Source organism: Chenopodium album, chromosome 24 (assembly GCF_948465745.1).
Source record: "Chenopodium album chromosome 24, dcCheAlbu1.1, whole genome shotgun sequence".
NCBI lineage: Eukaryota > Viridiplantae > Streptophyta > Magnoliopsida > Caryophyllales > Amaranthaceae > Chenopodium > Chenopodium album.
Window position 1 is genome coordinate 31,922,162 of NC_137857.1, and position 20,769 is coordinate 31,942,930.

Here is a 20,769-nt window from a genome sequence, read left to right on the forward strand (position 1 = left end):
CCCAACCCTGTATTTGATTATGCTTTATTTTGGGACTTGGACCTTATGCTTTCATGTGGGGGTTCAAGTTTTATAAACTTATGCGATTTCTTTATAAGATATTTATGCTATTAAAGATCCCAAATGAATTTTGGAGGGAGTTTTTTATGTCCAAATTTTTCATCAATTGAGAATGTGAGTTTTAAGTTTATTGCTAAGGGCTTTGAATCGGACTTTGTCGTCCAATGTGGGGGAAGTAATAAAGAATTAGTGTTGGACTCAAAGTCTTGGCTCAATTTTTGCTTGGTAATTGCATTTCGTTCATGACTTTGTAGGCGAGTCTTGGAGTAATTTTATCTTGAATCTATCCTAATTATTGATTCTTTATTGAATAAAGTCTCTAGGCATATTTGTGCTATGAGAGGTATTAATGCGAAGCCTGAAAGTGGTTAATTGTGCTAAAGACAATTTTTTTATTGTTTTTGCCTTACGAGTTTCCATGGGTATCTCTATGTCTTTAGAGTTTCAACTTTAAACTAGTGAAATGTCATGAGTAGTGATTGTTTTCGTGGAAGAAGTCATTGACTATGAGTTAGGTTATGTCTAACTATGTGTAGAATTCTACAATCTTTTTCTTGGGATTGTAATGCTTGATATTTCTTCTATGGATTTTGTTGCTAATTCACTGAGTTTTGTTGGAAGTCTTTAAGGCTAAACTTGTGATGGATGAGTCATTACTACAATATAAAGTTTTTGAATTTATTGATTATGTGGGAGCAATATGTGTCCATTTGGTAGTGTTATATATATATATATATGTTTCTTGGAAACTATGCTTAATCTAACGTTGCTTATTTTGTAAGTAGATTAAGCAGGTATACTCTTACTCTTAACTCGAGCAATGATCATTAGATCGTTTTGAGAAGGTTGCATATAGGTACTTGAAAAGTACACAAAATTAGAGTTTGCACTATTGCAAGCTTCCAAGAGTTCTTGAAGTTCAACGATGAGTTTAAACTCAAGTGGTTATGTCTACACCACTAAGTGGTGGAGCTATGTTTGGAAATTGTGCAAAGCAACCTTGTTTTGCTATGTTTGTTTTGGAATAATCTAAATTTTTTATTCTTAAATTGACAGGTTATGAAACAAGATGGTCAAGAGTACGTATATTGCTCTTATGAGCAAATGTGCTTGCAAATATCCCATTGTAGGGGAATTCGTTGTGATTTGCAAGTCGTGGTTACTTTTGATTGAACCATGCCTATAATGGTTGATGTCAAAGATGACTTGTCGAATGGGTGATATCACTAGACTGCATAAAGTCTAAAAACTGAAGGCCTTGTACAAAAACTAGTTTTGGTAACATCGGAGGGGATGGAAGGCCAAAGTATGAATTACAAGTAATCAACTCCTACTCATTATGAGTTCAAAGGGGAATGTTATGAAATAATTCGAAAGCACAAAATTTGATTTTTGTCCATTGCTAGATGTTTGATTTGTGCTTGCTACAAATGGAAAGAGGTTGAGCACATGGCTCTTAATGAACCCATATTCATATTTTTGGAGGTGTGTTAAAGCTCACACTTGATGGGATTCACCTACTTAGGTGTGGAAGTATGGCCGCTTCCTATGAATATTTCGTGGGCTTATACTCTAGAGTACCTATGAGCATCCAGGCTGGACGTATGACCAGTATAATGCGTCACCTTTATTCGCGGAATTTCAGAATATTATACATGTTCAATTGTGTGGATCAAAGTGACGGGTCCCTAACTCCCTATTAAGTTCAAGACGAAGGTCACTTGGTAGGTGAGGGATCATAGATTGATGTTCACTATGTGTTAATTCAAGTCGCGAGACATTGATACTTATGCAATTGTTTTGTTTTACCCAAAATCAATTTTCTTTCTTTCTTTTCACATCTTCGAACCTGTGGGGGATTGTTGGAAGTTGTTGAGTGAAACACAAAGAAAGATGAGAGAAAATGATAGAGAGAGTCTCACTTTGATAATTTACCAAAAGCTTTGTGTTGTTTATTTTTTGGAGTGGTTTTGTACTACTTGTTTGAGAAGCGGTAAGTGGGTTATGGGCATCTTATCTTTTGGTGTCCGTTATTCTTTAACGGTTTATTGTTATTGCAACTAGACTTTTGGCCTGTGCAATGCACGGATTGTTTATAAGTATATAATATAATTTTTAATTTTATAATATATTTTTTTATCGAAAAATGAATAATTTATAAAGGAGAAAAAGGGGTGAAAATTGAATGTAAGTGTAGAAGATATTAAGTTGGGGGAAAGTGAGCCAAACATTTATTCATGTATTGAATTAAAGATAGTGTATTTTTTTATTATTATTATTATGAGAAAGGTTAAAGGAGATGACATGTGGTATTGGTGGAAAATATAATTTACATGTGGCATTATGAGGGTGATGGTTTGTGATTTTATAGACTAAGTATAGATATAGATATAGATATTGTCTCTATTACAATATTCATGGTCTATTCATTTGAATTAAGTTGTTGAGAATGTCATTGATAATTTGGGGATAACGCTCATTCATAGTTGATTATTAATGCCTAGCCGTTGCCTCCTTGATTACCCAATTTATTAGTTGGTCAATGGTACATGATACTCCACTTTTTAAGGTTGGCCGTTGCTTTTCTTCTCTACATACATGATACATATATTCAAGGTTCCTTGGCTTCCACAAGATACACACAATGCAAAATCAAACATTCTCTTATTCTTTTTAAAAATACTCCTTTGATTTTGGGCGAGTATTTTGAGTTCCAGTCGGGTTTGTGAGTGCACACAAATTCCGGCGCCGTGCTTATCCTGGAGGGCGACCGTTTGATATCTACTGCACCGGGGTAGCGCGGAATCGTCTTTTAGGTCAGTGGGTTACCACGACGCGGCAATTGTCAGTTTGATCTACGCAACATTGATCAGATAAGTATTTATTGTCTTATTTACTTAATTGCTAACAAAATCTTCCCCCTCCTCCTCGATCCAATTCGATTACCTTATTGTGTCTAAGATCTGCCACTGTCCATGAGGTCTTTGGTGAGCTTCGATGTTGAGTGTCAAGTGAACTTTAATTTTATACCTCTTTTAGTCACTTGTGAGTGATGCCATTGGTTCAATGTTTGTTGGTTTATAGCAATTATAGGTGAAACATATATAAATACAGTAAACACCCATGCGTGAGATCCGTGGCTGCGCTTACTCGTAGTTGTTGAGTGATGATCAAAATCCACTCCTATTGTTTAGGAGTTTGGTAGCCTAGGATTCCTAATTGAATAATGTAGTTGGCAGTACTTAGTTAGTGGAGTATGGGATTAGCCGTTAGTGGAGTTGTGTTCCTAATATTTAGCATTTTATTTTGTAGGTAGTTATTATCATTTGCTTCTATTTAAGGCTTGTGTAAATTGTTTTTTTTGTGGAATGAAATCAGATTGATAACATTTTGATCTCTTCTCATCTCTCTTTATAGTTTCAACAGTAGATCAATTTGCCATATCATAAATGAAGGATTAGCTGCTCAGGTCCCTCAAGAGACATATGTTCATCAATGTTAAGGTGTACTTGACACGCAAATGTTAAGAATATAGAAAGATATATTATTGTAATATATTATCCATATATTTGTTATGAAATTATTTAGGAGAATAACACTGTTATATCATAATGACATTATAATCATCAATCAATAACTATATACTAAAAGACACACCAGCAATGATAAGTGTCATTTTCTGATGTGCCCTTTAGTTTTTTTTTTTTTTTTAAAAAAAAAAAAAATCTTTAGTAAACAAATCTTATACATAAATAGAAAATAGCAGAATAATACATAAATAAAAGATTTGACAAATCTTATACATAAATAAAAAGATAGCAAAATAATACATATATAAGAGATTTAATATGTCTTTCCATAACATAAACGGAGTACATTGGCAAATATAGAAACTAAAGTACAAAAAATATAGTAAATCAGATTTTTAATATAATTGTGCCATAATATTATGTACAACTAATTACAACAATAATTTTATTTATTTATATTTAGTTATGTGTTAAAAATATCTAAGAAAGTAATTTGAATTTAAAATATTAAAAAATAGATTAAATTAAAAATTTGATTTATCCTTCTACAAATAAATATTAACAATTAAAAATCAATGAAAGAGAAAAAAATCAGGTTCATAACATAATTTGTAATATACATAATGACTAGGGATGGATCCCAGTTTGGCGGTGGCGGGGCAGGGATGGGGATAAAAATTAAACCATACCCGCCATGGGTGATGGGGCAGGGTGTTTTAGGTTGTACCCGCCCCATCCCCGCTCCCCCCCACCCGCCCCGCTTCATACCCGTCCCATCCTCACCCCATACCTATCTTTATATTTTTTAAAAGATAATTATATACTTTTTTTATGCTATTTCATATAAATAATTAATAATAATGTAAAATAAAGTAATAAATGTAATACATTATAATATATATATATATATATAAATTTAAAAAGTATAATATAAACAATGAATTTTTTTGTTGTAATTTAAATTATGTAGTGTTGTTGTATTTGGGAGGCGGGGATAGGTGGGGATGGATATCCAAGTGGCGGGTGGGCTGGGGATGGTTTTAGCATTGGACTTGGCGGGACGAGGATGGGAATGAAAATATTAGGCAGGGATGGGATTGAAAAGCCAAAATCCGCCCCGCCTCGCCCCATTGACATCCCTAAGTGACTATAGAAGTGTAATGTGCAACGTTTTAAGAAACCCATTTGGTTAACGACAAGAAAATTGTACCAATTTTTTTATGAAATATAATATACATATTGTCAAAATGCGTTTTAAAAATAATAACCGGGAAAATAGGCTCTTTTAATTATAGGGTATTTTATAATAAATTTATTACACCATATAATATTTTAGAAAAAATTCATTGTTAATTTAAAAATAATAATTAAAATTACCGTGCATGGCACGGGACCTAACCTAATTATAAGATAAAATTAAGTTACGAATTAAATATTAATATTGAACTAGTTTCTCATTAGGATGTTTAGGACATTTAGAAAGCCTTGTAACTCTTGTTTCCTGGTATAAAATTAACATATTTTGAAAGTAGCTTTTGCCTCTTATGAAAATAGCATCATTAGAAACGTTTTCCCCCTTGGTATAAGATTTGATACCTAAAAAGTCTAACCATACAATAAAATGAATGGTACAACCCATTCCTAAAGATCCAACTATTCAACCCCTTGTAATATAAGTCTGAACTTTGCAATCTTAGCTTTAACAATGTATGAGATTGAGCTATGTTCTTACTTGGAAGAAAAAAAAAAAGCTATGTTATAAATGGGCTTCTAATGTTGTGAGGCGGGTGTGAATGTTTCTAGTCTACTCAATAATGGGTTGTGGTCTTGTGGCTTCAACAATATGGACTGGCAATAATATCCAAATTCCAAATCACGTTCTTAGACATTCCATGCATTTCGTAACTGCCCATATTGTTTTGCTTTTTACCACTTTATTGAATTATGTTTTTTTTTTTGACAAACCACTTTATTGAATTAGAAAATTCTACAATAGAGAAGTTTTATCTTTTTTGAAAGAGAGAAGTTTTATCTTTATTATTACTCATAACATTTATTTTCTTAAGGAAATTAATTAAAGTATGATTAAAGCATACAGAGAAATACATTCTAACCATTGGCCAAAAGGCTAGTGATTGCCCTTCGATTAACAAAGGAAGAAATATGATACATTCTATTTATAACATGTATACATTTATATAATTGTAAAAATTTTGGTAATAACAAAAATATGTTGTATATTAAAACAAATTATGAGGATCATGGAGTGGAGGAGTGACCCACGATACTCATGGGGCACCCTGTATCTTACCGTGTTAAGATAAATCTTCCTGAACTTAGATCTCACCTCTTTCGACGCTCTTGGGATTTCGGGTTGTTTTACCCTCTTTCAAAATTAAAAAAAAAAAAATACAAATTATATTGTACAAGTAACACTTTATTTATTCTTTCTTTATTTTGTTGATGAGCATTTCGTAGCAAAACGAGCATGAAAGCCATCAGGAAATTGTAAACCTGGAGTCCGAATGGTGTTCCCTCCTTTTATTGGCTTCCACCTGAAATTTCATTTATCTATCCAATTAATACCAAAAAAATAAAAAAATTTATAATCGAAATATGTATGTTAATACAATTCTCCATCCACAAAAATGCAATTGATATATTATGCGTTGCTATAAAGAGGACATGATATATTATAGTGTGAATTTTAACTTTACCTATACTTGGTAACTAAGTAGTGTAGAAACACAGCCATTTGCACCTTGCTAAAATCTGCGCCGATACAAAATCTCATACCTCCCCCGAAAGCCATGAAATGTTTGGTTGCTCCATGTACTTCTCGTCCCTATAAATTCAATTCAACATCAGCTCAGCTTGTATTAGTTATATACTTATATTATATCGTTATTGGGATTAAGGGTCTGTTTTGTTCAGATTATTTTCTATTCAGTTCAGTTTTTAATTTTCTTCTCTCATAAAATATTCAGATTAGTTCAGTTCAGCACAGTTCAGGCCCTAAGGCTCTAATATTATTGTTATTTATATTTTTAAATGACGAATAATTAAAACAATCTAATAAAAGTTATAATACGTACCTCCCATCTCGATGGATTGAATTCAAGGGGATTTTCATAGATAGAAGGGTCTAAGTGTACGGCCGGAGGGCAAACCATGACAGGCCAACCAGCTGGTATGGTATAACCTACATTATTATCCACCAATTTATAATAAATGTCTCAATAGGAATATGTTTATTAGTACATGCATATTATAATAAAGCATACAAAGATTAATAATACTAAAGAAATGAGTGCAACTAACTTCTTATAGCTGTCTATATATTACATCATAGAGTACTGTATCAATGTATAAATGTAGCAAGTGGTCACTGATAACATGTAACACGATTTATTGCATAATAATTGTCTATATAGTACTTGTACATAATAGAGTACGTAATATATCTAATGATTAAATAACATTTAATTAACTAATTAATTAATAATGACATGCATGGTTGATGCATACCCTTGAAGCTGACGTCTTTTATTGCTTTTCTGGAAATTACAGGAGCTATGTTTGCCAGCCTTAGTGTTTCGTTGATGACCTGGATATAATAACATTTTTAAAAAAATAATTATTAAGCATTAATCATATCAACCATCAACGAACCGACAGGATTATGGATTTGATTTGTCCCAATAGTAAACAATTAATTCTAGGATAACTTAGGGTATAGGTGATTTAGTCATATACTCCGTAATTGAAGTTGATTTGGATTCGGGTATCTCAAGATGGGTCTAATCATTTTTAGATATCACAATTCTGATTTATTACAACTATTGGTTGATTTCGGATTTTCAGGTAACATGCATGTTTGACTTAAGTGGGTTGAATAACGGTTGATTTCGTGTTGATATTTGGGGTTAGGTAAACAATTGCCTGCTCTAGAAGTAAGTCAATACATCCGTCCCTAAATTGCATTCCTACTTCTCTCTAAATACATGCTAAAAACAAGAATGTACTTTAAGGACCGAGGGAGTACCAAATATATAACTAAGGGTCTGTTCTCAAACGTTGAAATTCAGTTCAGTTAAGTTCAGCTCCTAATTTCCTTCTCTTATAAAATATTCAGTTCAGTTCATTCAATGAGAACAATCCCTAAAAGTACGAAGGGATTTTAAATTTGTACAATTTGGTAAACTTTTAAAATTATCAAATAGATAGTAATATAGTATTATTGGCTAACACAAGTAAATGAAAAAAAAATTGTGTTACAAAAATAAAATAAAATAAACATTACCATGAAAGTGTAAGTCATAGATTTGTAATCTTTCCATGAAAGGCGATTATCGGATACAATTTCACGACTTTTGAGAATCATCTCATGCTCTTCCTGTGAATTAGTTCGCTTGTGTGTAAATTCAACTGTAAATATCTTACTCGATTAGGTCAAATTAAAGCAAAAAATAAACCATACCGTAAGTTTTTGTAGCACAAGAGGATTGTCCGTGAGAAATTTAATGGCTAAAGTAAGAGTAGTAGAGGTAGTCTCAAAACTCGCAAAGAGAAGCACAAACATTAGGTCTAAAGCAATCCCTTCTGTTAGAAGTGTTCCCTCCTTTGATAGCTCCTCGAGTACGTAATCGAAAAAATCTTCGTTGTGTTTCCTAGGCCTCATCTTTCTTTCCTGGAGCAATTTTGTCAACATCTTCATTGCCTTCTTTCTTCCCTAAATTCACATTATATTGAATTGGTAAATTCATACTTAGTTAGAGACTACAAGGTCGAGGCGAAATGGAAGGCAAAGAAAGTTAAAGAAATTTACTTGTAAGCACTTGTAATATGCTGTGCCAGGAATGTTCAAAGGAAAAGAGATCAATCCTTTGATAAAATCATCGAAGTTCTCTCTTAGATTCTCTGAAGAGCTTTCGGCATCGTGACTAATTAGCTTTTTGGCTGTCAAATTGAAAATCATCTGCAAGATGTATCATAGAAATTACTACAAACTCATGATACATAAATGAGTAACCTTCACACTAAATCAGCACTTCTCACAGAGTCACAGGTTAAGTCAACCCATCTATCTATGAATATCAACGCTTGAGAGTAGAAAGGGAGGTAAGGGAATAATCTCCCTAAACAAATGTAGTTACTAAGGTTTAAAGTTGTGACTTTAAAGTCACAATGTAAGTACGTTCTCCTCTAACTCCACCAAGCTTGCTTAATTGATTACATTTGAATTGAATTACCCGATCGAGTATATAATATATAGACATGTAATGTTAATCAATTATGTACCTTAGCTGTCGCATCTTTGAGCTCAACTGTGTCCATGTCACACCACTGATTCAGATGGGAAAGTACTTCATCTTCAACTTCAAATATCATCTTTTTAAGGCTCTCAGGACCAAACAAACTAAGCACCATGTTTTTAAGGTATTTGTACATGATATCTTTTAAGGTGCTAAGATTTTCGGGTCCGAAAATTTGTGTGAATGTGGTTGGATACCAGCTTTCAAAAGCTTGACCCTCTTGTTGAAAGATTATGTGGTTAAGTTCTGGATCCGCTGAAATTATCAATGGCGTCCCAACTAAACTTGTTTTGAATATTGAACCATACCTACAACGTTAATTACCAAACCATGTATATTAGGCCATTTTTTGCACTTTTGTATTACAGTACCCTAACGTTATATAACCCTAACATGCATTGACTTTTTACACAACTTTTATAATTATTTTTCTTGTTATACTCGTATATAAAATAAAAGTTGCAGAATCAAATTAGATGTTATTAGATTATGTAATTTGATGTATATTCTTGGAATATTAAAATTATATCGACAAAAATAGGTCACCAAATATTATGTGCTAAGAAAAAGAAGCACATTCAATTCGGACGAAGTATTAATTTACCTGAGCACCCGTTGTTTGATAAAGGGGGGAATGTCGAAGGAAGAATACGGGGCAAAGTATTGACGTGTTTCGCCAAGAAATGGCAAACCCATTGAACCCGGGGGGAGTTTGCCATGGTATGTTGATGGTTTCTTCCTTGTAAAGAGCAAATGTGTGATGCTTATTATGATCACCACTCCTACAAGGCTCACTACAATCGGAGACATATCTTACGCTAGCTTTATTTTAGTAAAAAGACAAGAAAGAGCTATAGATTAAATGTATATAGCTTGTATTTTGTAGCATTTGTTGAAGCCACATTATATAGATAGAAAGATATGACGTATGTAACTTGTACGTTGTAAAGTAGGAAAACAATTAATTGCACTCCATTAAGCCGGAATTAGTAGGGATCACATTTAGTAGAACTTTGTAACTTGTAAATGATATCGAAATATCATATTATAATATTATATGCATATTTGCTCACATGTTTTTGGAATAGGGAACACTATTGTGCTGTTTGCATTATTGCGCTCATGTAAATGATATCGTATTATATCATTATATGTATACTGACACAAATGGCAACCACCGTAAGAATTTACCTAACAGAAATCAGAACGGCATATATTATATCATATCTTGAAAATGCAGTTAAGTTGTTGGATATTGATAAAAGATATCTATGTCTACATTTATTATATTTGTAAAATACTAGCCTAAAATCCGTGCAACATACGGATTTACCAAATTTTATAAAGAGTTACTATAATTTATTGTGTTTGATTAATGTGTTTTTTAATGCAATAGAATAGCTACAATAATATTTAAGCCCCGTTCACTTCATCTTATTTTTGCTGAAATAAAATTATTTTTTTACTAAAATAAAATTATATTTTGCTGAACTCAAATTATTTTTACTGAACTTAAATTAATTTTACTGAACTTAAATTATTTTTGCTGAACTGAAATTATTTTTACTTAATTTCTATTATAATTCTTCTTTAAGAAAACTGAATTTTACAGAGCTGAACTTATTTTTACTAAACCGAAATTTTTTTTACTGAACTGAAATTAATTTTGCTGAATTGAACTTATTTTTACTAAACTGAAATTATTTTTACTTAATGTTATTTTTTTAAGGTGAAGTGAACAGGCCCTTAGTTATGTAACAATTGACTTAACCTATAGTTGGCCTATATTTGTGACTTTGTGAGTTAGGATTTAACCCAATTCTTCATAACCTGCTCAATTATATTTTAACTCACTTGATTTGTTTAACTCACTATTCAATCAACCCAACTTGTTTCATGACCCTTATTAATTAATTGTGACTTTATAAGTTAGGATTTAACCCAATTTGTTTTGAACCAAAACTCGGTTTTAAATCGACTGAGTGCAACCGGAACCGATTATGACCCGAACCGATTATAACCCGACCCGGTTATAACCCGACCCGATTAGGATCCGATCTGTTTTGACCCGAAAACCGTTCTAAATTGGAAAACCCCGTTTTCAAACTGACCAAGTTAAACCCGAACCGATTTTGACCTGAACCGATTACAACCCGACCCGATTAGGACCCGATCTGTTTTGACCCGATACCCGCTTAAAACCGAAAAAATCCATTTTCAAACTGTTGAATTCAACCCGAACCAATTATGACCCGAACTGATTACAGACCGATCTGATTAGAACGGACCCGAATAGAAACTGTAGTTAAAAAAACCCAAACCGAACTAACCCGATTTTATTTAAAACCGAACTGAATCGACCCGTTAATTATTTAAACCCGTTATAAACCGATCCGTTACAAACGGAAATCTGATAAACTGAACTGAAAATCGAACCGAAAAACCGATTGACACCTCTAGACCTATGTAATATAGATTGACACAACTTAAGATATTGTAGTGATTGATGAATAAAAATATGAATAATATTTTAATTATATGACATATAATGGTAAAAATATAGTATACCAATTACCAAACCCAAGTATTTCTTAAAAATATTTGGTAAGAAAGAAAGAATAATTTTTGATGGGGGATTTTTTAATCAGAAAATATCACGGTCATTTTTAATTCTCCTTTAATATATAACTAAATTAGTATATGTATCTATATTTTATGACTTTATAATATACTATTTTAACTATATAGGTATGTGAAGATACTTATAAAACTATTTTAATTTTGTAATGTTAGTATTATATTAGAATCACTTTTTACGTGTTGTATTTATTATTGAATTTTGTGAGAAATTACCTATTGAATTTTGTGAGAAATTACCTAATGAAACCTAAATTTTGTGAGAAACTACCTAATAAAAAAAATGTTGTAAGAAACTACCCAATTAAAGGTAAAATGTTGTAAGATATTTCCACAGTTGATTTATTTTATGCGCGACATTGATGATCCACCTCAAAATTAAACACCTCCAAAATCACCGTGAAGGTTGGTATTCAAGGTGGTAAGATTATTTTCGGGGTGATTGGAGGTATTCTGAGTTGGTGAATGTAAATTAGTGCTTCGGGATGGTGATTTTTGGGGTTAGTAATGTTGGTTTTGGGGTTGAAAGGTGATTTAGGTGTGGTGGATGCGATTTCAAGCAAGTTTTGTTAATTTTGGGAATGAAAGCGCGCGGTGGTTTCGAGAGTGTTTTTGGGTTGGTCAATGGTGGAAATCCGGTATAAGTAGTATTTTACAACATTTTATCTTTTTTTAGGTAACATTTTACCTTTATTAGGTAGTTTATTATATATTTTTATCAGGTAATTTCTCACAAAATTTGGTTTTATTAAATAGTTTTCGATAAAAAGTCCTATATATTATTATTCTTATCGCTTATCTTGAAAATCAGGCTTTAGTCATCACTAGCTTTTATATGTGAACCATGAGTCCATGAAGTTACTTGATTAGCTAGTGTTATGGGGGTTACTCTGTTAGGGTAGGGGTTACTTAGTAATGTAAGGGTTACTTAGTAATGTAAGGGTTACTATGTCTATGTTGTAGGGGTAGCTTTGTCATTCAAGGGTTATTCAATAAATATTACTACTCCCTCCGTGTTTTAATAAGTGTTACACTTATCAAATCCGGCCGTGTTTTAATAAGTGTTACTCTTCCCTTTTTGGCAAAAAGCCACATTAGAATATTATATCTCTCTCCTCTCATGGTCCCCACTCAAACCCACTACTACTTATTTTATTATATTTTTCCTCTCACATTCATTACTTTCAATAAATTATTAACCTCACTATCTTTCTTTAAAATACATGTTGTTTAGTTAATTATTTAGTATTATTTTAAGTTTTTTTTAGCTTTGTAAACTTCTACGGTCCTATAATTTGATTTTACCAATTTGATCATATACATTTTACCAATCTAATGTAGAATCCCAATTTTAAGGAAATTGATTTTGACACACCATTTATTGATTTTGGCACACCCCTATATGAGAAGAGCATAGAAAACTGTGTTCTCACATAGGGGTGTGTCAAAATCATTTCCCCAATTTTAATCACTATGTGTATGGGTTTTGGTCTATTGGATAATGAATCTCGTACCAAAAGGGAGACCACTGGAAAGCAACTTAACCATACAGTGATACGTAATACGAGATTTTCCATGCTGGATTTACGTGTTGTTATTTAGTTAGCCAAAACATTAAAAATATCTTGACAGTGGTACTAAGTCAAGGCACGCAAAAGATGACCTTATATGAGTTTCTCTCTCTCCTCTCTCCTCTCTTCTCTCTTCTCCTTCCGGCCTCTCTCCAAAATCCTAGCCTTCATTGTTGAATTCTAAATGGGCTTCTATCAGTTTTAACCGGTGGAAAGCCTAATTTTTATTTCTGTAAAGTTTTTTTAGGTTTATAATAATGCTTCCTCCTTTTGGGAGGAACTATTCTCCCTCGAAAGAAAAAGTTTTCGATCTCCTTCGAAAAACAAGGGTTTCCCCGATCTCCTTCGAAAGACAAGGTTTATCTCCTCTATTCGGGGAAAAATTTCTTAGTTTTAAATCCATGATATTAGATCTAATGGATTGTCGTGAAATTATTTTGTTGGTGAAAAAGTTATCAACTTTTCGAATACAAACAGATGAATTAGAAGGAAAACATCTTCACGGCTACAAAGGATTGTTAGATTGTGTTTCCAAAAGGCTGTATTTTCCAGCGATATAAGCGGGGGATGTTCCACAGTGCAAGATCTATTTGATGATTGTAGTTTTTATGAAGGAAAATTTTATTTAATTCAATATCTTATGTAGATATCGTATGACTTTTAATCTCTATTGTAGATGTCGTATGTGGATGTTCCACTGGAAATCTCTATTGTAGATGTCGTATGACTTTTAATCTATGAAATATTTTTGCTATTAAGAAAAAAAAATCAAGCCACGCAAAGCCGAAATCTAGTAGGAATAAATATAGAGAAGGTATTGTGTCAGTCCGGACTGACAAAATGTTTCGTCAGTCTGGACTGACAAAATGTTTCGTCAGTCTGGACTGACAAAATGCAGATTTTTGATATCCTCAATTGGCGGGATGATATCCTCTATTGGCCGGATGATATCCTCTATTGGCTAGATGATATCCTCTACTAACTGGATGATATCCTTTATTGACTATATTGTATCCTTTATTGGCTGGATGATATTTCTACTAGCTGGATGATATCCTCTATTGGTTGGATGATATCCTCTACTAACTGGATGATATTACTTTTTGGTTATACGATATCCTTAATTAGCTGATGGTATCCTTCATTGGCCGGATGATATCCTTTATTGACTATATGATATCATTTAGTGGCTGAATGATATTTTTACTAGCTAGATGATATTTTCTATTGGCTGGATGATCACATATAGCCAATAGAGGATATCATCCAGTCATTATATCATATAACCAATAGATGATATCATAGACTCAAACATAAATGATATCATATAGCAAACAAAGGATATCATCTAACCATGATATCATGTAGCCAATAGAAGATATCATCCATCCAATAAAGGATATGTATAACTTGTTTGGGGATATTTATAATTTGTTTGATAATATGTATAACAATGGTGGAACCTCCATTGGAGATTTCGTACTAAGGTTATGGGTATAGCATAACTTGCTTATTTCTCAACCAAAATACATGCATATGTTATCAAAATGCTCACAATTCAACATACAATCATATGGGACAATCAATTTCAACAATTATACATCTTATAAGAAAGCCCCAATTCGATTTGTTGGGCATTTTTCGAAAAATTCGAGAATTAAACTTTCTCTCTCTTCCACCATGAATGACCCCGTTTCTCTCCTTCACCATTGATGTCGTCATTGTCACCTACAGGGGAAGAAGGAGATCCACAGTGGCGGAGCCACGTTAGAACATGGGGGGACAGCTGTCCCCCCATTTTCGATTTTTTTTCTTTTTTTTTTGCTTGTATGATGCAGTTAAAAGATATAAATACAATATAGATATGCAATGTATCACAAAAGTGAACATGGTCTAGTGGTTAAAGTGAGTGAATATAGGTGTCACCCCTCCTTATTTTGACCCAGGTTCAAACCCCAAATCTCACATTTCGTATTTTGAGATTTCATTTTTTTTAGCTTACTTTTGACATTTCATTTAATAATACTGTAGTTTTTTTTTTCGATTTCTTTTTTCTTTTGGATTTTATTTAATACTTGCTTTATTCCATGTATTTGGATTTCATTTTATAATTTATATAAAGTATTATAACATGAAGTTCATTACCACTCTCGTTTAATTATTTGATTAACTACTATTTCTTCAAAAAAAAAAAAATGATTAACTACTATTTGTTGATCACCAATGAGTTGGTTCATACATTTCATTAACGAATACACATACACCTCCATAATTTATAATCTATTTTATTATGTGTGCCTAAATTCTATTTCATTTTTTAATAGATTACCATTTATTAATACTTTGTAACTAAATTTCCAAATTTATTTATGTACGGGGTACAGTGTAATGACTACAAAATCTTCATTGTGGCGTTTATATTTCTAGAATGTAATCCTATTACCCAAGCCCCTTCATATCTATAATCAAATTGTTTGAAGGTCGGCTAAGTATTTTATTTTATAATAAAGTAACTGATTTGAATTTATTCCTGAGTTATGTAATCCTATTATGTTATTTTTAACTTCTCTTTTCCATATAGGACAGATTGTCATATAAAATTTTAAATAATTAAATATTAAAAAATTTATGTGAGCAATTTTTTTATTGAGTTTTTTGTCAAATTTTTGAACATCTAAAATTTGTCCCCCTGGAGTAAAAATTATGGCTCCGCCACTGGAGATCCACCATTGTTGTCGTCATCGTCATCGTCATCGTTGTCTTTATCGTCATCGTCATCTCCTCCGCCGCACAAACTATTTGGTCAGGCTTGACTGACCCAATAGTTTGTGATAAATATATCACATTATGGGTAGACAATTTAGAAATGATTCAAATTTACTGAATTGAATTGAGCTGAGCTGAACTGAACTGAATTGATTGGAGCTGAAGTGAACTGAACTGATTGGGGTTGAACTGAACTGAACTGAACTGAACTGAATTGAGCTGAAATGAATATTTTATGAGAGAGGGAAATTAGGAGCTGAACTGAACTGATTAGAGCTGAACTGAACTGAACTGAACTGAACTGAAATTAAGTAAATCTGAACAGGCCCTAAATAAAATCGAATATAAGTATCCAACTATTTATTTGCAAATTATGTGACGAACAATTCAAATTAATTTTGCTAGCAAATGACGATTGTATTATTATACTACCTCCGTTACAGGTTATGTGCAACGATTTGACATAAAGCAGAAAGGGAAAATGTCTAATGACTCTAATCGTTGCACATAACCTGTACCGGAGGTAGTACTATCTTCATTTTCATAAGTCTTACTCAGTTATATGTAACTACATAAATCAAGAAATAACGGAAAAAGGGTTGACCATGTATGTGTCAAATGTGTGTACTTTTGTTTAATAGAAGAAAGAAATATAAAGAGTATGGGTTTTATTAGATATGATAGTTCGTCTGCCACTGTTGATACTAAAAATCAACAATGGCTAAAGCAGTTTATTTAGGTAAAATTAGACTTATACTCCTATTTAAGGAAATTTTGACAATTACCACCTTCTGTTATGTCCATTTTAGCAATTACCACCTTCTATTTTTTTTTTTTTTGAAAATTACCACCTTCTATTTTCAAAAACATCAAAAGTTACCACCTTCTTACCCCCCAACTACCACGTGACGTCATTTTGGGCTCATTCTTTCCCTTCCCTCCCTATTTCCCTCACATTTATCATTCCTATTTGGATTCTCATTTCCCCTTTTACATTTTTTCCCCCAAACCACCAATAATTGTTCGTCAATTGTGATTGTTCGTCAATCTAAAACTCTATCTCAACCACGTACCTACTCGTCACAATTAGCTTATTGGACATTTCGCATATTTAAACAATCACTTATTTACCATACCCTTTTATAATGTAATTAGTAAGTAAAATCAATGTATAAAATTATTTAATCAAAATTAACTAACACAATAAAATCCAGATTTCAGCTTACCAAACACGACCTATGTTATTTGTCATTATGTTATGTATGAACTCTAACATCTATTCATTAACGTGTGAGTATCATGTGAGAATTAAAGTAATAAAAATTAAATTGACAGGTTCAGCAATATCACATGGAATTAAAATAATTAAAGTAGTTGTGCCAAATCTTATTTTTTTTAAAAAAATTAAAACATCCATTGAATTGTCTAAGCAATTCAGCTCGAGGGAGTTCTAGTTAATCTTCAAGATAAACTTGTACTTTTTCCACTTTGTCATGCGAAAAAAAAAGAGAAAAAAGGAAAAAAAATGGAGCCAATATAACAATGGAGGTAACCTCATTTGACTTGCTGATCTAACTACATTAATAAGCTAAGAAATCTTGTATGTAATTTTTTACGTGTGTCTACGGATGATCAAAAGAAAATCCCTTAAATAATACTCTCATTCCACTACTATTGATTTATGATAACAATAAATAGTATGGAGTAATTAATAATACATGAATGTAATTCATTTTTCTGTACACTAGTGCCGGTATCGATAAGATTGAATATTATTAATTTGTATACGAAAGCTAGCATCCAAATTCCAAATACTACGTAATTTTTTTGTCATCAATTTGATTTACAAAATCCCATTAGGATTCACGTGTTGAATTATTTATATGTGTACACTTTAACGAGGTACATCAACTAATGAGTTGCCGTGATTCGTTAAGGCAAGTTACTTCTCGTTGAACTAAAATTGTTAGTTTGTTACACTAGCATGAGAGATTCTCAGTCTCCCTTAAGTCATTGAGTTTTATAATGCTCGTTAGTATTATTTTATAATTTTTTATCTCGATGGTATTAAGAATTATATTGATACCAACAGAATTTTTAAATTTTATATTTTATGGTATTATGAGGAAGTATAGTGGTATTAAGGTGCTACTATCTTAGCGTAATTTAATATCAATGAATATTATTAAAGTTATAAAGTCATCAAAGATTCAAGCTTTTTAGGGAGAGATTTGTCACACTTGCATTGTTACAGTCTCCAATGCACTGCTCCCTTCTTTCGTTGTTTATTATTTGTCTCATTTTATTAGAAATTGTTGAATCTTAAGAATCTAATACCTTAACAATAAAAATGTATTAGGAAAAAACATTATACTTATGAATCCTATCCACTTAGGGCTATGTTCATGATTCTCCCTTAAAAATGTAATTATACTTGTTTTGTCTTATATTTAGGATATTTGCAGTGCAATATAATCTTCATACACCGTATTATTCGTTTAAAAAGGAGATCTAGAAAATATTAATTGGGGAAATAATGTTGGAAACTTCTGATGTGTACAGTGTTTGATTGAAGCTTCTTATTTAAAATTTCTGGATTTAAACTTTTGTGGAGTTGAGCAATCCTATTGACATTGCTTCTGCTAGTTTAATCATTGCTAGATATACAATGCAATTTATATGCATGCTTTCATGGCTCCAATTCCTGCATTGTATATTTTAGTTTTAGGCTAGCTTTCCCTCTTAATGGACATTCTCCTTTTATCATTAAAATCTTCCTCCTCCTCCTCCTCGATCCAACTCGATTACCTTATCGTGTCAAAGATCCGCCACTCCATGAGGTCTTTGGTGAGCTTAAATGTTGAGTGTCAAGTGAACTTTAATTTATACCTCCTTTAGTCACTTCTGAAGTTTTGAGTGATGTCATTTGTTCAATGTTTATTTGTTGCTTTATACTCCCTCCGTCCCTAAATTACATTCCTACTTCTAACATTTATTCCTCACATAATAGAGAGAACTAGGAATGTAATTTAGGTATTGAAGGAGTAGCATATATAGGTTAAGCATGAATACAGTAAACCCCAATGCGTGAGATCCGTGGCTGCGCTTACTCGTAGTCGTAGATCAATTTGCCATATCATGATTGAATAATTAGTTGTTCAAGAGACATATGTTCATCAATGTTTTTAAGGTGTACTTGACACGAAAGTGTTAAGAATATAGGAAGATATATTATTGTAATATATTTTCCATACATTTCTTATGGAATTATTTAGGAAGATATACTGTTATATCATAATGACATTATAATTATAAGATAAAATTAAGTAAAGTATTAATATTGAAATATTTTCTCATTAGGATGTTTAGCTTAGGATATTTAGAAAGTCTTGTTACTCTTATTTTCATGTAAAGTATCATCATAACCCTAGTGGGTTTATGTAAATTATATAGGCCTGTTAAGCCGTTAAGCACTTAAGCATGTGAATATTTTGGTATGTTTAACTGCTTAAGAGTCTTCCTAAATATGTAAAGTATTGTGTATTATAATTATATAATTACACAATACATATTTTGATAGTTACACTACACACATTGTTGAGGATCGGAATCTTCCTAAATTGTAGCGAGTTAACATGAAGAACAAGAAGATGAGAATTTCATCCAAGGATCAATTGACTGCCGAAGAAATTCACATACCAATAGAATTATTGATGGACATATTGACAAGGTTACCGGTGAAAACCCTGGTACGATTCAGGTGTGTTTGTAAACTCTGGTGCTCTCTAATCGATTCACATTATTTCAGACTCAATCCAAAGAATCGCAAAAGCAATCATCTACTAGTCATAAAATGCATTCAAGGCCGGACATATGATCAATATGTGGTTACTCTTCGAAGCACTGATACATTTAAGATAACTAATCATCTTTGCAAGATTTATGGATCATATAATTTTCATGGATTCTGTAATGGGTTGATGTTAATGTCTAGCCGCAACAGTGTACTTAGATTGTGGAACCCGTCGATTCAAAAGTCCTTGATACTTCCCTCTTGTCCTTTGAGTTCCGAGGGAGGGTATAGATTGACATATATGTTGGGACATCCTTTTTCTGAAGAAAACAATTATAAGGTAGCTGTCTTTAAAAATGCTTTTCCTCATGTATTAGTGGCAATTTATTCATTACAAAATCATAGTTGGAGTTCTGAAATAAAACGATCTCCTCATGTATTCTTTCAAGGAGCTTGGTACTGGATTAACGAGACTGATCTCGTCTCCTTTAGATTTGATTTTGAAGACTTTAGCGTTGTGAAGTTGCCGGATGTCACGCTAGAAGAAGTCACTAGGTTTGTTTTTGTTCTTGGCGAGTCACTAGCTGTTTTGAGTCTGTCTTCTAAATGCTTTTGCATTTGGGTTTTGGATAAGGAAGGTAGAAAGGAGCCAAAGTGGATGCCACGGCTTTCAAGAGATTCAAATCAGAAGGTATTACATATATTTAATTCTTATTGGTTTCAGAAATATGCAAGGATCTTCTACAATCAGGACACTGATAAATTTATCATAAAAGACCATGAGAAACTGCTTTCTTACAAATTTTCTACTGATCAAGTACGAATTTTGAGATGGAAAGTTCGTGATGAAATAATTATAGATAATGCTTGTTCGGAGAGCTTGGTGTTGCACAAAGGAACCGAAGGTCAGACTTTGACATCCTTCCCAACTTCCTACGACGAAACAGACTTTTAGGCCATGTCTAATTTCGGAATGAAGATCAAAGGTAAGATTTGACACCCGTAGTTGTACTGTTTTGTATAATATTAAGCTTTTCAAACTCTAACTCGATCTTTCTACAAAGTTCAGCAACTCTAACACTATGATGTTAAATTGT

The 20,769-nt window shown here is 32.3% G+C and overlaps 2 protein-coding genes across 2 annotated transcripts; one reads left to right on the forward strand and one right to left on the reverse strand.

Annotated features, from left to right (window-relative positions):
* Positions 1-6,013: 6,013 nt before the first annotated feature.
* Positions 6,014-9,715, reverse strand: LOC145611780 (cytochrome P450 87A3-like). The gene is made up of 9 exons (XM_081667149.1): positions 9,510-9,715; positions 8,892-9,213; positions 8,419-8,568; positions 8,071-8,322; positions 7,894-7,986; positions 7,119-7,197; positions 6,686-6,792; positions 6,308-6,435; positions 6,014-6,145 (listed from the first exon to the last, which is right to left on the reverse strand). The coding sequence occupies exons 1-9, from the start codon at positions 9,713-9,715 to the stop codon at positions 6,043-6,045; spliced, it is 1,440 nt and encodes a 479-aa protein (XP_081523275.1). The 3' UTR covers positions 6,014-6,042.
* A 9,799-nt stretch (positions 9,716-19,514) lies between these two features.
* Positions 19,515-20,627, forward strand: LOC145610843 (F-box protein At3g08750-like). Its single transcript, XM_081666120.1, has 2 exons — positions 19,515-19,639; positions 19,688-20,627. Exons 1-2 carry the CDS (start codon positions 19,515-19,517, stop codon positions 20,625-20,627), a joined length of 1,065 nt encoding a protein of 354 aa, XP_081522246.1.
* Positions 20,628-20,769: the final 142 nt, after the last annotated feature.